The sequence below is a fragment of the Mustela lutreola genome, chromosome 2, assembly GCF_030435805.1.
Source record: "Mustela lutreola isolate mMusLut2 chromosome 2, mMusLut2.pri, whole genome shotgun sequence".
In the NCBI taxonomy this organism is placed as follows: domain Eukaryota; kingdom Metazoa; phylum Chordata; class Mammalia; order Carnivora; family Mustelidae; genus Mustela; species Mustela lutreola.
In genome coordinates this window covers 16,129,492-16,146,382 of record NC_081291.1, presented here as the reverse complement: position 1 = coordinate 16,146,382, position 16,891 = coordinate 16,129,492, and the positions used below count along the sequence as shown (strand labels likewise).

Here is a 16,891-nt window from a genome sequence, read left to right as displayed (position 1 = left end):
CCCCTGACTAGATACCTTTGTGCAATCTACAACCTATACAACCATACCTGTAACCTTACAGAAGAGGCAGCCTAGGCATTTTAAATTTGTTCCACTCTCCCAGGGGGGAAAAAAAAATAGATGGGCACCTTTGTGGCTGGTCTCCAGGAGCCATGCCACCACCCAAATGCTGGATTGTTAGGCCATTTCCAGATTGCCCCATAGAAGCCTCTCCACAGGCCATGCAGGGTGAGATGCTCTCTTGCAACCCACTTCAGCGATCATACCCCAGTGGAATGGACCTGTTGCCAGGGGTGTGGGGAAGGATGGAAGGGTAGGGAGCTAGTGTTTGCTAAGCACTTGCTATGTACCAGAGCCCACTCCTCACCGCCCCCCCCAGCCTGGTGGTCGCCCTGTGGATGGAGCGGGCTGGGGGTGTGGAATTGTGAGGAAGTAGATGGAGCCGCGGACCAGGCTGGGTGGGTCATGATTGGCTTTTTTTGTTTTAGTATTCGGCATTATACACTTTCCAAAATGTAAGCATTTGAGGAAACATTCAGAAAAGGTGCATGTCCCAAGGGTACGCCACCATTAATTCCCATAAACTCTGCAATCAACCCCCAGATCGTGAGACAGAACTCAAGAGCACTCACCTCTGGACATTGACGGGTGGGTGACACCTCCAAGCCTCAGTTTGTTCATCTGTAAAGTGGGGTCCTGCTTGTTGAGACCCCCACAGGGTGAGGATTAAATGCGATAAAGCATGTAATCATGAGAGTACTAGCTAATTCGAAGCCGTTTCACGTACCTTAGACTCCTCAGGACGACGTCAAGGCTGGAACTGTTACCCTGTCCCTTAGGGGAGGACACAAGCCTCAGGAAGGGTAAGTCACCTGCCAAGCTCTCAGGGTCAGGAAACCATGGAGCTGGGCCTCCAGCCGAGCCAAGTTCCAGAGTCCTCTGTCTCACCTGCTGGGGCCAGCTGTCTGGTTGTGTCTGGCACAAAATCAGTGATGGATATACATTGGCCACTCCGAGTGTGTCCTGATTATTATTACTTGCTTTTATGAACAATATGGAGGAAGGCAGCCCACACAATTTGATGGCTCTGGGGATGGTGGCCCACGCAAGACCTGGGGAAGATGGCAGGGGACTTTGTGTGTCATGGTCCACTGTGGCCCCTACCTCGGCCACTTCCTTGACTGACAGCTGTGACCTGGACCCCTTCTCATGACTAAAAGGCCTTCCCCGCGGCCCCCTAGTCACAGGGCTGCCAGGCTAGTCCTCTATCAGGCAAAAATAAATGTCTGGGACGCCCTCCCCCGGAGCAGGGCCCTTGGCTTTGTGGTGAATGTATGTGTTGTGTATTTTGTGTGTGTGATGTGTGTATGTGTGTGTGGTATATGCACTGTGTGTGTGCGGTATGGGTGTATATGTATGTGTGTATGTAGTGTGTGTGTGGTGTGGTATGTGGTGTGTGTATGTGTGTGCATGTGGTATGTGGTGTGTGTGTGTGTGGTGTGAGTGTGTGTGTGTATGTATGTGTGTATGTGGTGTGTGTGTGTGTGTGTGTGTGGTATGTGGTGTGTGTATGTGTGTACATGTGGTATGTAGTATGTGGATGTGTGTGTGTGCTATGTGGTGTGTGTGTGTGTGGTGTGGTATTTGGTCTGTGTGTATGTGGTGTGTGTGTGTGTGGTGTGGTGTGAGTGTGTGTGTGTGGGTGTGTATGTGGTATGTGTGGGGGTATGGTATGTGGTGTGGTGTGTGTGTGTGAGTGTGTGGGTATGTATGTGTGTACGTGGTGTGTGTGTGGGGTGTGGTACGTGGTGTGTGTGTAGTGTGGTGTGGTGTGAGAGTGTGTGTATGTGTGTGGAGGTGGAGGCAGGGCGTGGGCCGAGACATCTGGCTCCAGAAGCAGACACAGTCACACACTCAGGGATGTGCCGCATTTCCACACCGAATGAACAACCGTGACCCTTCTGAAGCAGGAATCTGAAGAATTTCCCAGGTTCCCCGCAGGGCGTCTGAGAAGCCTGCCTTTCTCTACCTCTCAAAATGTCCCACATCCTCCAAACCAACAAAACATTCCAAACGGCCTCCACAAATGAACGTGTGAGTCCCCCAGAGGGACTTGGGGACCAACCTTTGCAGTAAAAATCGGCCACACACAGGATGGCACGTGGCAGGTCTGCGATTTCACGCACTTCCGTGGAGCGAGGCCCCGGGCAGGGGGCAGAGCGGGCCTTGGCAGGGCAGGGGAGGGACGGGTCTGTGACGGCAAGCACGCGGCTGGCAGCTCTCCCCAGCTGAGAGGACAAAGAGAGTTGTCCCCCAGGAGAGGTCTGGAAGCTTCAAGGACATGGAAGATCAGGAAGAAGCGCACTGACAAGTAAGAGTTTGGGGGTGAAGACTTCTGGGGCGGGCAGAAGGCAGCTAGCTGCCCACCACACTCTTGGGTGTCCCCCTCCCCCCAGGCAGGGTGGCAGCCAGGAAGTGGGGGCAGCCGGGACTACACTTCCCAGCTCCCCGGAGGCCAGGAGAGGGTGGGCGGAAGAGATCCATGCCCCTTCCAGACCTGGCACGTAAACGCCTCCCTGGGAAACACCATCCTGCTCTCCCGTCTTCCCTGCAGGCCGGATGTCAACATCCTGGGCGACCTTGAGAGCTGGGCCTTGAACCTGATGGAGCCTGCCTCCCCCTGGGGCCCTCCGTGAAGTTGCATCTGGTGGAACAGAGCTCGTACCCTGTTCCTTCTCCAGAGAATTAGATTTCTGGGAATGAGAAAGAAGGTTTGCTGTGAGACCGTGGAGGTTTAGGGCTTTCGATGTTATACTTAGATTATCAGTTAGATGATACCTAAAATTTGTTATCGCTGAAGATAAAAAGCAGACAAGCAAGATAACCAGCAGGCAGGCCAGGTATTGGTGCTCAGGGAGGGTGGGGCAGGCGGTAATGAGGTAAACAGGTAGCTTAGAGGTCTGGTACACTCCTCGAGGGGCACCTAGAAGGTCTATTGTGTTCACGGAGAGGTTTGCTCATCACTTAGCATGTTTGCCCAGGACGGAGATGGTAATCGCCATGTCCAAGTCCCACAGGCCGGGGGGTTTACAAACAACAGAAATGTACTCCTCTCGGTTCTGGAAACAGAAGCCTGAGACCGGGGCGCCACCACGGCTGAGCTCCGGTGAGAGCACCCTTTCTGGGTTGCAGACTCCTGACCTCTCCTTGTCCCCCACCATGAACCCCTCCACCTCCCCCACCAGAAAGTAGGGACGGGAGCCTAGTGGCTAGCTCTCTGAGACTCCTCCGAGGGCAGGGCTGCCACTTACGGGGGCCCCACCCTCGTGACCCCATCAGACCCCGTCACTTCCCAGAGGCCCACATCCTAGCCCCATTACTTGGCGAGGGGTGGGCTTTCAACATACACACTTGTGGGGGACATAAAGATTCAGTTCATAATAGAAGACGTGGGGATGTCTGGGTGGCTCAGTTAAGCATCTGCCTTCGGCTCAGGTTAAGATCTCAGGGTCCTGGGATCGAGCCCTGCATCAGGCACCCTGCCCAGCGGGGAGCCTGCTTCTCCCTCTCCCTCTGCCACTCCCTCCTCCTGTCATGCTCGCTCGCTCTGTCTCAGGTTCCCTCTCTCTCTCTCTCTCCAATAAATAAAATCTTAAAAAAAAAAATCAACAAAACTAAGATGTTAACTGACAACTAAGGGGTTAATCGGTAGGGAATACTGGAAATACGTGGTGACACTTGGCTCAGGCCCTGCTTCTCAGCTGCTTCTCCCAGCCTGTCTCTGCACAGCAGCCCCCCCACTGACAGCGAGCCCCCTCGGGCCCCACCCTGGCTCTGCTTCTAGGGGGCGCCTCTCTTTTCCTGATGAGTGACATGCCAGATGCAGCCAATGACATCACTCCTTGGGTCGTCCTGCCTCGCCGATTAACCCCACCGTGTTCAGTACCCCCCGCGCCCTCATGCTCCCCGCCACCTCCCCATCTGAGGAAGCAGAATCCCTCCCCAGGACATGGTTCTCTCCCTGTCCCGTGGGGAGCCCATGGGGTGTGGTGGTGGGGGTTCTCTGGAAGGAGCCAGGGCCAGCCAAGGTCAGTGATCCCTTCTGCTGTGCATGGAAACAAGCTGGGGAAGGTGGTGCCCTCGGCCACCATGAGGCCTGCCCAGGCCAGGTCTCCCCTAGTACCTTCCTTGGGATTTTCCTAGCAGTGTGTGGGGTTGAGCCAAGTTGACTCCCTGACTTCTAGGTCCCAGTGATGGGGCCCAAAGGCAGCTCCCTCTGTCTGCCAGAGGTGATGGTCCCTTGGAGTGGTCAGTGCCAGGCTCAGAGTGAGCCCAGACTTTGCAGTGGGCCCTCGCTGAGTTGGGTGCCTTGGGACACCTGGGGTACCCTCATGCAGCTGTGCACCCCCAGTGGGATGACCTCCCCGGCCACAGGTCAACAAGTGTGGGCTGCATGGTTTCTAGGGGGCCCTGGGTTCATGGGAGAGAAAGCCAGGACTGTCTTGGAAAATCCAGGAGGTGAATGGGCCAGCTTGCATAAAGGCTTCTGGGCAGCGGTGTGGGGAGCAGGGTCAGAGTTCTGGCTCTCCAGTGTGAGATGAGCGAGGCCCCTCTGGTGGTAAAGCTCGTAGAACAGGGCCTGCCACATCATTAGCTCACAGTAAGTAGTAAATGTTATCACTGCTGATATTGGGGGATCCCAGACCATGGCTCTTACATCCTGGGTGTCCAGGCCAGGCAACGCTCTTGCAGAGTCCTAGTGAGAACGGGAATTTAAGTTCAGGGCTTGAGGCTGGGGGAGGTGAGTCAGATGTGCTGGGTCCCCGGCCAGCTGGGTGACTTCAGCGGGCCTGGTCACCACCTCCCCTGCAGGGCCTCATGATCCCTGCCTGCCTCCCCCAGGCGGGCGGGCTCAGAGGTATCATGGACGCCTGGAGGGGCCCCACCCTTGGATCTGGGCCTCGGCCTCCGGGACTGGCCTTTCTCCTTCCAGGCTCTCCCCTTCCCGCCGGCCCCAGCACTGCCCACCCTCCCACCCTTGGGGGATGCCCGCCCCACTCACTGTTGGTCATCCCAGATTCCAAACCCCGGACTCATCAGCTTGGACGAGAGCCTTCAGCCGCCCACCCTTGGAGGGTCGGACGGGGACCCAGCCCATGAAGCAGATGTTTTCCGCTCCTCAGTCTCCGAGGGAGGAAGGGGAGAGCAGACTCTTCTCGTTTTGCCTACCCTGTGCCTTCCCTTGACCTCTAGGGTGCGGTGGGGCTCGTCCATTGGGATGATTGATGTCCTGAATTGACTTCTGCCGCTGCGAGCACCAGGCTTGCCCTACAATGCAGGGGAGGGGTGCTGCTAGGGGAATGGGCCCAGATCAGAGTCGAGATACTTCATCATGTACAGCCATGGTCTCAAGCAAGTCTCAGCCCGTCTGAGCCACAGTTTTGTCATCAGCAGAAGGGGGATGAGAAGGCCCCCTGACGGGTCTTGTCTACCGCTCGGAGGGCCAGCAGTGCTGCCCCGAGCTGCACAGCGTATTGGCACAAGGCAAGCCAGGGGCAGCTGGGCCTGTTTAGACTCCGCCCCACATTCCACGTCTCCTGGGAGTCTGGCTGCTGATCTAGAGCCTTTCCTCTCCTACAGGCGCGCTGCTTCTTGGGCTCCAAGGGTCACCTCCTCTCCCCTGGGGGCACCAACCCCCATCAATCCCCTTCATGGGCCAGCTGCTGATGTCCCCTCTCCGGAGACTTTCCTTGAGCTGAGGCGAGTCCTTTCACCCCCAGATGCCCAGGAGTTATCATCCTCACCCCCCAGAAGTGACCCGAGGCCAGCGATGGACCAATGCAAGAAATGCACAAAAGCCCAACCCCTTCTGCAAGGAGGGACACGCCCGCAGGGCCACACACATGCTAGAGCTCCAGTTCAGAATTCTCTGGATATAAAGAGCAAGAACGAGCCAGGGCATCCGACTTCTTGCCTCGCAGGTCAGCAGGTGGGTGCCTCGGGGGGAAGCCGGGGCCGGGGGCTGGTCCCCGGGCTCTGGCAGCTCCTAGGGCTATGACTTAGGGAGTCATGACTTGGGCTTCTTTCCTTATTGATAGGAAGTGGGTCATAATTCCCATTTGGTTGCTTCGATGTGGGAAGGTCACAGTAGTGGCAATGGTGTGCGCAAGATGACCCTGTAAGCCTGACCTCTCCCAGGAGAACGAAGGCCGAGGAGGGCACTGGCGGGGAGGCCAGCTGGGGCAGGAACCATGCCTTCTTTGGCCTGTGGTCCCTTACCCATCAGCGAAAAACTTCTGATGTCCTGCTTTCGGTTTGGAGGCCATCATGCCTGGGCACTGGTCTGCTAAGGGGCCCCTGGGCCACGAAAGGCCCATCAGAGTCTCTGGTGGACTTTTCCACGTGGCCTCCAATCTTGTCCAGCTCACACCACTGGGCCATTGCTCCCAGCAGCCTCAGGCCACCGATCAGGAAACCCCAGGCTAAGGCAGGTACACAGTAAGGATGATGACAGCTGCACACAGTCAAGAGGCCCTCCTGCCCCCATCCCCACCCCCCGCCCCAGCACATCACAGGCTTCCCTTCCAGGAGCTGCTGTGGAGGAAAGGGCTCAGAGGCCACTCCAGAAACCTACTCCAGGTGCCACAGGCAGGCCACCTCACCTGAACCGGACTTGATCTAAGGGCTGAAGCTAGGCTCATGCGTATGGTTTCCAGTTCTTGGCTTTTTGTCCCTGACTGCATTTTTTCCCATGTCACAATCCCGTGTGTCCTGGGACAAAAGTGACTGGCCAGCGTGGGACCAGAAGAAGGCTGGGAGCTTCCCGGACTCTTGCCAGACTGTGGCCTGGGCTCCCACTTAAAGAAAAGAGGGTCCCCAGCACCAAAGAGAGGTCACCGTCCCCCAGATGAAGCTCCAAGACACTAACCAGCAGGCACGGATTTATGGAAGCACATAATACAAAGGTTTCAGGACAGGAGGAGAAAATACCAAATAATAGGGCTGATTCTACCCAACGGGATTAAAATTCCTCCAAGATTACTGCTTAAGTCTTTTTCCTCAATAGGCCTAGGATGTGTATTTTTCTGAAAGTTCCCTTCTTTCTGACCAAAGATAATCCCATTCTAGACCATTAGCGTGTTTTTACTCAGGCAAGATTACTCATTATGGCCCATTCTCTCTCTCTTTCTCTTTTTTTAAGCTTTTATTTATTTGACAGAGATCACAAGTTAGCAGAAAGGTAGGCAGAGCAGAGAGCCTGATTAGGGGCTCGATCCCAGGACCCTGTGATCATGAACTGAGCCTAAAGCAGAGGCTTAACCCACTGAGTCACCCCCAGTCGCCCTGGGCCATTCTCTTTTATTGAGAGCTTATTCTGTGCCCCGTTCTTGACACACATTCCCTCACTTCACTCTCATACCCCAAGGCCCGGTTTTTACTCCTGTTTTATTGTTGAGAAAACAAGAGATTCACTGAGGTTTCAAGGGACAGAGTCACGTGGTCGCAAGGCCCCAGAACCCTGGTCTGGCCGACTCTAGGCTCACGTTCTTGGCGGCCATATTGGGACACCCACTGAGGACCGGAGAGTTCCATGAAGGGAACGTTACCTTCTGTTCTGCAAGATTCTGAGGCTGAGAGATGCTCGGGAGGGTCACGCACCTGCCCACCCTGAGGGGCTGCAAACACCAGCTTCGTGGGGCTGCTTTCTGTTTCTTTAGATTCTACTGCATCCAACAAAGAACCTACGTTTTCCTAGTTGGGGACACATCCCAGCTGGCAACTTGCTACAGTGGGAGAAAAAAAGAAAAAAATCAAGGGGGAGAGGACTTGAGCTCATTCGGATCTTCACAAAATTGTACGTTTTGGTATCTTCCCCCCCATTACTGAAACACCACATGGCCCGTACAAGTTGGAATAAGCCAAAAACGTAAAGAGAAGGAAAAAAATGACTCGTAGGACTCTCAACCAAGGATTTGTGGGCAAACTTCCTTCTCTCTCTGTAAAGGTTGGAATTTAAAAAAATTATGGTCAGGATCACATTGTGTAAATATACTGATTTATTCGTGAGAAAAAGGTCACGTTACATTTTTTAAAAAAATAAACCACCTTTGGCTGCACCCTATTTTCCTTAACCAGCTCCCCAAGCGTGGGTAATTAAGTTGGGAGGAAGCATGTGTAAGCCTTTGCCCAGCTCATTTACTGTTTTAGGGTCTCAGGGATCAATTTCATTTTCCTTGGCGGATGGTTGGCGCCTAGCGCGGCGGCACTTCCCTGCCACGCAGCCTCCCAGGAGCTGCTTTCCCTATGCATAAACTCTCTCCACTCATTCCCCTCCCGTTGCCCATGAACCTGGGCGTTCCACCAGTTTGTCAATAACTTCCACCTCCAGCCCGATGGAACCCACACCCTGAGCTCTCGGAAGGAACCCACCTGTGTCCAGGGCTGTGACTTCCCGGCTTTACAGAAGGGAGGCCTCCACAGGGGAGAGGCCAGGCCAGACTCTGCTCAGAATGTCGGCTTTTGGCCAACATCTCAATTTCCTGACTGTGACACTTTGGGCCAAGATGGGCAAATATGGGGGTGGGGGAGGAGGAGTGGGGGGGGGCCGGGCAAACACGGCGGGGGGGCATCCGGGGATCTGGAGGCCAGAAGATGTGGGTTTGGATCCCAGTTCGCCTTTTCTGCTGTGGAAACTGAGCAAGGTGTTGAATCCCAGAGCCTGGGTTTCTTTGTATTTACCAGAGGATAATTCCTTCCCTGTAGGGTTTTTGTGAGAGTTCCATGACGGAATACAAGTGAACTTGTTGGGTCCGGTTTTTGACCTAATCAAGGCAGTTAATAAAGGATTGAGATCATTCCCCACACCACCTCCCTACCCCCCAGGGATTAGCATTCTGTTCCATTGTTCTTTATACCAACCATCTCTCAGAGCACCAAGGAGCTCTTGTTTTCAAAAGGCTTATCCTCTTGCAGAAAAAGTTCTCCAAAGCCATGGCGGGTCAGTCCAGTAGCCTTGAGGCTTTAATGGCCTGTGGCTCTGGCCAGATTTTGTGCAGATAAAGGGCTCCCTGCCCTATCCTGTTGATGGTTTCAAGGCCACTCCGCTTACTTTAGGAAGAAAACAGGACAACAGAGCAGAAACACTCAAGGTTCCCTCCCTGTATCAAATTTCTGCATCTACTTGCTTATATCATATTCACATGTGGAATAGAGTATGTAAACCTAGGTGGGCTCTGGGAGCATCTTGAATACCTGCTGGAAAGTTCTGGCCCGGGCCTTCCACTCTGGGCCTGGTCCTTCCCAGCTTTGCTCCTTCAGGCTCGGGTCCCACACCAGACTCATCCCAGTGAAGCAGAAGAGGGAGAGGAAGGACTCGACATTACGGTTCAGATCCATCAAGTAGCCCAGTGGTTCTGGAACTGTGCTGCCTGTTAGAATCACCCATGCGGCTTTTACGGTTCCCTGATGCCCAAGCACACCTAAGATCCATTACATCAGAATATTTGGGCATGGGGACCGGGCAGGGCATCAAGTTGAACGACATCTGGGAACCAGTAACTTAACCACTGTGGCTAACGAGCCTGGACCAGATTTTTTGTCTACCACAAAAGGGACTTAGGTCAGTCCCCCCACACCTCACTTTGGAACTTTCCGTGTGGAAGCAGGCACATGGCCGATGCTTCCGATGATAATGAAACCCCTCGATCTGCTCCTGATTAACTCCCAGAATAGGAAATATGGCGCCCAGTCCAAGATCACACATAGGTCCCCAAGTCATACATGACACGCATTTTATTGCAATAAAAAAGGTCATGTGTTAGCTGCCCGACGACAGCCACATCTGAGGCTACTTCAGAAAAACGGCATCAGAAAACAAATAGAGGTTTTCAGTGGCACAGAATGGCTGGATTCTCTCCCACTGGCCCATTAAGTATGAATCAGCGGCTCAGGCCAGTTCTGAGAAGGGCACCTAACTGCTGACTTCACAGAAAACTGGATTACCGTAATGCACCGACAACGGCGGTTTGTTCCTGGTCACCTCCTGGGCAGCCAGGTGGCAGCAGCTTGAACATGGAGGCAGTGCCCAGTGCTTCTGGCCCACTGGCCCAAGGCGAGCGAGCTCATGCTAATACCCAGCGCGGGGGCCCACGTCAACAGCAGGGCCATCCGGGGCACACATGAGCAGACTCCCCGTGGGGCTGCGGTGTGCCCTGGGCCGGGTTCCAGCTGAGCTCAGAACCGGCGTAGTTCTGCTACACCAAGCAGCACATCTGACACCCTGGCGGAGGGTGGAGGTGGTGCTTCACCCGGATCTGGCATCAGAGCTGGCCCGGCAGTGGGGACAACTGCGGAGGGACCCGCCCCGCCTGCCTTCGGGTGCAAAGCAGCTTCTGCAGACCATCTTGAATATTTGGACATGATCCCCATGGCTCCTCCGTCCAGCTGGAAAGCGAGGGGACCATCTGCCACGATGCCCAGGCTGTCACCTGTCCAACACTGGCTGTCCTTGCTGCTCCCGTGCCTATGGGTCCTCAGTTTACCGTCATGTCCCTGGAGTGTGCAATTTCTAGGAGTCAGAGCTCCCAGGCTGCTTGCCGCGTTCATTCTCACTTGCTTCTCTTCTCGCCTTCCTGCAGACACCCAGGAAACACCCAGCAGTTCCTCTGGTGGCTTCCTCCACCTGCAGCGGCTGCCCAAACCCTCCGTCTCCGCTCCTCTGCCCACACCCAGCCTCACCCCTGCGCCAGGCCCCACCGCACAGGCTCACTGCCCAAGCCTGACCCAGCAGAGCGCGGAGGTAAACATTCAAGACGTCAGTGGCTGCCCGGCCCTGGGCCCCAGCACAGACCTCCTTCCTCAGGGGCGCCCCCTGCAGTCAGTCCTGCACCAGGAAGTTGATGAGGGCCGTTCTGGGGGACAGGAAAGCCTTCTTGATGCTTCGCCCCTGCAAGAGCCTGACACCCAGCTCGCTTTGGAGGACGAGCTCATGGACTTTGTCCTGGTCCCGTGCGACGCCCTGGGGCACCGGGATCTTGCCATGGTGTTTGTTGTTGATCTGAGAAGGAGAAAATCGAGACAAACGGTGAGGAGCATCCGGGGGGTGACAGGTGGCCCCCAGGAAGATGCGGCACCAGCTTCCCCAGAGGACAGAGGGCGGTGAGGACAGGAGTAATGCCTGAAAGCCACACACTGGGAGAGAGAGGATGGGGGCGCCCCGGCACGGAGAGTGCGTGTGGGCACCACACCTGGAGCGCGCTCTGTCCCAGCGGTGCTGGAAATCGGGTCAAAATCCTCAGCGGCTTCCAGGGGGCAGAGGGACGGTTGTGTCACTGGGCATCGACTTTAAGTTTTGCGCACAGCGAGTGTCACTGAGGATTTTATCTAGGTCGTGGGGGGCACCAGCTCCTGGGGAAGGCAGGTAAACTCCCTGCCACAGGCCTGGCTCCAGAACGGGGCGCCCCGGCATGGGGACAGGGAAACTGGACCCCCATGACTTTAACTCAGCCTTGCTGCGAATAGGCCGGTCCAGCTGCTGACATCAGTGGCTGTTCTGAGTACCGGTCAGTAAGGACACACTTCCCAGCAAACAGGAACTGGCAGTGACACAGGCGAAGGAGCTCTCCGGACCCACACGGCTTCTGAACCGCCGTGCTTCAAATCCTCCACCCCACCGCTCCCCTAAGAACTCTTTCACTAATGCCCCTAGTTTTTTTGTTTTTGTTTTTGTTTTTGTTTTAACTGGGAAAATACAGTCACCGTATTATGAAAAGTTACCAGCAATAATTTCTCGGGGTTCAGCCGAAGCCTATCAGGTGTCCCTCATCACCCACTCCATTTTCTCAGATGCACGGAGAACTTAGTGGCATTTTTCTTGGTTGCATCAACTTACATCGCTGGGTGGGAGACCCAAAGATGCCAACACGTTATGTCCTGAAATATTCTAGAAAATGGTTCTCCTAAAAAAGTCCGAGTCTCTCGGATGCAGGGTTTTGGTGTCCTAGAGCTGTGGGACTAGGGCTGCTGTTCAAAGGACGGTGCCCTCGCCCCCTACCATCTTGTTTCTAAGCCATTAGAACCTCCACGTGCTTGCTTTGACCAAGACCTCAGAAAAGACCTCTCCCGTCTTGTCACACCAAAGCCGCGCCCTTTGTGAAGTCCTGGGGGCCCCAAACACAGCATTCTTAGAACTGGTGATTGCTCCTGAGTCATGGTTTCAGCTTGGGCTTTCGGTTCTCAGTCGGGGAAGAGGGGCACAGGGCAAGGGCTCCTCTGGGCGTTGGAGGAGAGAACACATGCTCTTGTGTAGACCCTCAGGCCTAGACTTCAGTTTTCTCTTCTTTAAGGATGGAATCCTCTGGATCACTGAGGGAGAAAACCTGTCTGAAGGGACCAGCTGACTAGGCCTTACACCCCCGTATCCCTCGGGACTCCTGGCCACGATGGAAGGAGCCAGTGTGGGGTGTCCTCTTCCGTACACAGCCTTAGAACCATGATCCTAAATACTTCTAGACACAGTGCTTCCCTGGAGCCTGGGGGCTGACCTTCAGCTGTCCCTGGGGAGGCCTGTCCAGGGAACTGAGTCATTCCTGACCCCAGCTGGGGCAGGGGTGGGGCTTGTGGCCTCGGGATGTGGCCAGGGAGCCCAGAGGGCCTTCCCACGTGGCCCCCGGCACCCTCTCCTGGCTTCTGGCTCCTGGGACTCCCCCAAGTTGCCTTACTCAGGGCGGGCCCCTCAGAACGAGTGGGTCCCCATTATGCTGCATCTCCGGGCACGAGGCACCAGTTAAACGGACAACCGAAGCCCAGGTGGGATTCCACACTGGACTTGGCCTTCAGGGGCCTAAAGGGGAAGCAGTTCTTTAAAATCATCTCAGATAGTGGCCGTTTGACTTGAGAGAAGTCTTCCAGTCCCCATCTGGTGGCCTTGCAAGCTTCCATCTCTGCCACCTCCTCTCATTACTCATAGCCTCGGGCCAGGGCCTTAGTACTGTTCTCCCAGACTTTTCCAAATGCTGCCTGATGGGCCGCTGGCCTAGAGCACCGCCCCCGCCCCAACCATGGCCACCCAGCGACACAAGGGCAGCCCTGTGACAGCTGTGGACAATGAAAGCTCCCGCTGACTTAGCTCTCACTCTGTGCCCAGGTCTGAGCCACTCGATCCACCCGAGCCAACCTGTTTCTCCTCCCACAAGCCTGTGAGGGACAGGCATGACGGCTCTGTGCCCATTTTACAGACGGGGAAGCAGAGGCACACAAGGTGAAGCCACTTCACCCAGCCAGCGGTAGAGACGGGCTGGATGACCTCCTGGGTCCTCTCTTCTCCCTGATCAGATGCCCTGCCAGCCCCCCAACCCTCTCGGGGGTGGAGCCTGGCCTTCTCCCCAGTGGCCTATGCTCCTCTCTTCATGGCTCTCTGTTCCAGCGTCACTGAGGGCTTTCCCTGCCTTTGCTTCTGCCGATCAGGCATCCTCTCCCTACCAGGGACACACTGCTCCTCGAGCCCAGGCCCCACACCCCCTTGCGGTAGCAGCCCTGATTGCCAGAAGCAGAGAGGTCCACACCAGTAGCTGGGGACCCTGCCGTCTCCCCCGGGGCTTGGGCCCCCTTCTGCCGCCCTTCCCTCCCCTCTAAAATGGACTTGGTCACACAGCTGCCTCGTCTGTGACATGGGTAAACCCAGGCCTGCTCCCAGAGCTGTGGTGCGGGGTCCACGAGTCATTATCTGGAAAAGTTCTTAGGGCAATGCCTGGCCCTTAGTCGGCACTCACTGCTTGTTCGTGGGTTTTGTCATGAGAGCGTCCAGAAGCAGGCCAAGCAGCTCCTGGCAACATCTGATCTAATTCTTTCCACACCAGGCAGAGCTGGGCGCAGTGCTTGCCTCCTTTTATCATTGAGGAAACAGAGCCCTACAAAAGTATCTTGTAAAATGGGAGACTTCCAAGCAGGACAGTCTCATTCCCAAGCTCCATGCTTCATCTGGAAGCTACAGAAACTGCCTGTGAGTGTGCCCACCATGGGCCCTTTAGACCATCCCTCCTGGGCACTGAGCCGCTCAATGCTGAGGCAGCGCCTCTGGGCTGGGGACCCCCAGGGCTGCGCCCAGCCCTGCATACCACAGGCACAGAGGACACAGACACGGCGGGCCCAAACCACGCGGAATGACACCATACTGTCACCACACCTGCTATTTCTGCCCAGGGTACCAACCGAGATCACACGGACACAGAACACAGGCCACCATGGAAGTTCCACCATGTGGCACGGTGACCCGAGCTAGAGGTTCTCCCCATGGGGGAACCCGCAGGGCGTCCTACTCACAGCCTAAACTTAGGGTTTTCATTTCCACAATAATCTGAAACCATTTTACCGACGACCAGGACAAGATGTCTTTGCCGCAGCGACTAAAGCAGAATGGTATTTGATAGGCTCAAGTTAGCACTTCCTCACGCTGAGGACGAGTTCTCAGGGGCACCCGAGATCATTTCTTATAAACGTTATTTAAGGTAAAGAAACTTCTCTGTGTCACCAGGCCATTTTTGGTTTTGAAGCTTTGGGGAAGGAGCCTACCAGGGCAGGCCCACGTCCTCCCCTCCGTGGGGGAAGCAAAGTGGGGTTGCAGTCGGGGAACGAGGTGTCAGGGGAGGTGGTGTGGAGAGAAAGCGGCTGGGAAGGGGCCGGGTCTCCCGCGTGGAGCCGTCTTTCCAAACACCAACTTGCCGGCCAGGCCCAGGGTGCAGAAGAGTTGGGGCCTGGCCGACTGGGCCCCTGCGAGGCCCGGCTCTCTCTCAGCTCCTGGATGGTTCGGTCCTGGCCCTTTTCACCATTTGCAACGGTTTTATTTATTTTTCTTTCCTTTCCCCACTCTCTCCCACTCGGCTTTCAGCTCCATCAGGGCAGGGAGGCTGTCTGTCCTGTTCGATTTTGTATCCCCCCCCCAGAGCCTAGCACCGTGCCTGAAGCATAGCAGGTCACGTGATCACTACTGACCAATGAGCAAATCACCTCAGGACCGGTGACCAACTTCTCCGAGCCCAACTTCTCAAGTGAAATCAAGGAGAAGGGAAACGCCTACCTGACAGAGTGGTAAGAGTTTAATAAAATCTTGGAAGTGAAGGGCCTGCCCCCACGTGTGGTTCAGAGACGGGCCAAGAGGGCCCCCTGTTTCCCTTTCCCTCTTCAGACACATCAGCATTAAGAATTCCTGGTAATGTGTTTCGAAGTAAACACATGAAAGATGTAATAATTACATAAAGGATAAACCATCTGAGTTATGTGCTCTGTAAAAGGTTGGAATATAAAACTACTTTTATGCATCTATAATGACGTAATTTACCAAAAAACAAAAAGGAAAGAAAGAAAGAAATTAAAGAAAAAAAAGGAACATTCCGGAGCTGTTCTGAAATAGCTTTCCCAGTGAGGTGTTCCCTCTCCGCCAACCACTCACCATCCCCCTCCTCCCTAAACGAAGCAAGGGCCGAGGAGGAGAGCGGAACGCTGAGGGAGGAGATCAAGGCGATCCGAACTTCTGATGCGGGGCAGGGTTATGTCACAGGCTCGCAGTGCATGGTGACCTCTCAAAGCCGAAATGGACGACCGTAAGACAGGCGGGGAACGGTCCGGCCGAGTCAGGCCGGGTGGTCTAGAAAGGTCTGACCACCTGGCTGCGGGGGACACTCACCAGGACGGCCATCTCTACCACGTCTGGCTGCTGAAGGAACTGCGGGTCCACAGCCGGCCAGGCCTGCAGCAGCACACCGGCGTCCCAGGCGTAGTGGGCACACAGCTTCCCAGGAACCTGCGCCAGGCCTGCAACATCAAGGCACAGACGGTCACGGGCACACGCAAGGTTCATGGGAGCAGAGTACACAGCTTTCGCCCCAGTGCAGCCTGGTTTGGAGCTGCCCGGGGAGGCTGCACCTCGGCTTTACACAGCCTACTGGGGGCCCCCCACTTATGTTGGCCTGGCTTATCATCTGGGCTTAGGGGTACCCCCTCCCCATTTAAACAGGACCCAAAGCTGTAGAGATGGATGGATACTTGGTTCTAAAGTGTGCATTAGGGGGACACCAGGGTGGCTCAGCTGGCTAAGCGTCTGCCTTTGGCTCAGGTCATGATCCCTGGGTGCTGGAATCAAGTCCTGCCTCGGGCTCCCTGCTCAGCGGGGAGCCTGCTTCTCCCTCTCCCTCTGTGCTTTCCCTCCCCCCCCCCCTCTCTCAAATAAATAAATAAATAAAATCTTTAAAAACCTTTTAAAATCTTTAAAAATAAAAACCAAGTGAGACTTGGAAAAAGCAAGGCTGCTGATTTCCCTTGGTCTCTGCAGTTCTGTTGGTGAACGCACGTCTTTGTGCTCCTGAGAACGGCTCCCAAAATAACGAGCCATGCTCACTTCCTTTCCTGCCTGTGAAGACTTGCGGCCTGGAGGTCCTCCTAGCCGGTCCTTTCACTCACGATCACGGGCACCAACATGCCGGGAACAGCAGGGATCTCAACCTTCACACTACACTTCTTCTCAAGAGGGGCTGCCAATGGCCTTGGCTCAGGATGGGTCAAATGTGAGGCAGCAGCGAGGAAGGAAATCCCCACGAGCCTTGTGTCCTACAGTGTTTCATGCTGCAGCCCCCAAGCCGAGGCAGCCGTGCTCAGCACCCACAGGGCTATAGGGGGACTCCAGGGGATTTCAGCCACGGGGCTGCTTGCAGGGAAAGTTTTGACTGCAAAGCCTCTGCCGATCCCATGAGCACAAGAGATGCCCCCAAAACGTGCAGGAAATACACCCATCAGAAAACCGTGGACACATGCCCCTGCATCCTCATCCTCCCGGGGGAGGGCCCTAGGCCAGGGCTGGCAGTGAACGTGGCGGCATGCCCAGGCTGGGGCAGAGCCATGG

The 16,891-nt window shown here is 55.4% G+C and overlaps 1 protein-coding gene and 1 long non-coding RNA gene across 4 annotated transcripts in view; one reads left to right on the top strand and one right to left on the bottom strand.

Annotated features, from left to right (window-relative positions):
* Window positions 1–2,037: 2,037 nt before the first annotated feature.
* Window positions 2,038–8,073, top strand: LOC131823835 (uncharacterized). Its single transcript, XR_009350671.1, has 3 exons — window positions 2,038–2,371; window positions 5,781–5,989; window positions 6,589–8,073. It is a non-coding gene; the product is annotated as an uncharacterized LOC131823835 (long non-coding RNA).
* Window positions 8,074–9,774: 1,701 nt separating this feature from the next.
* Window positions 9,775–16,891, bottom strand: part of LARS2 (leucyl-tRNA synthetase 2, mitochondrial) — a 151,185-nt gene continuing 144,068 nt past the window's right edge. For 2 of the 3 annotated variants that reach the window (XM_059160674.1, XM_059160675.1), the window contains exons 20-21: window positions 15,680–15,807; window positions 9,775–11,056 (exon numbers count right to left, since the gene is read on the bottom strand). In XM_059160674.1, coding sequence (XP_059016657.1) covers window positions 10,877–11,056; window positions 15,680–15,807 — 308 coding nt within the window. In that variant the 3' untranslated portion in view covers window positions 9,775–10,876. The remainder of the gene's footprint in view (window positions 11,057–15,679; window positions 15,808–16,891) is intronic. The other variant, XM_059160676.1, reaches the window with a different exon arrangement.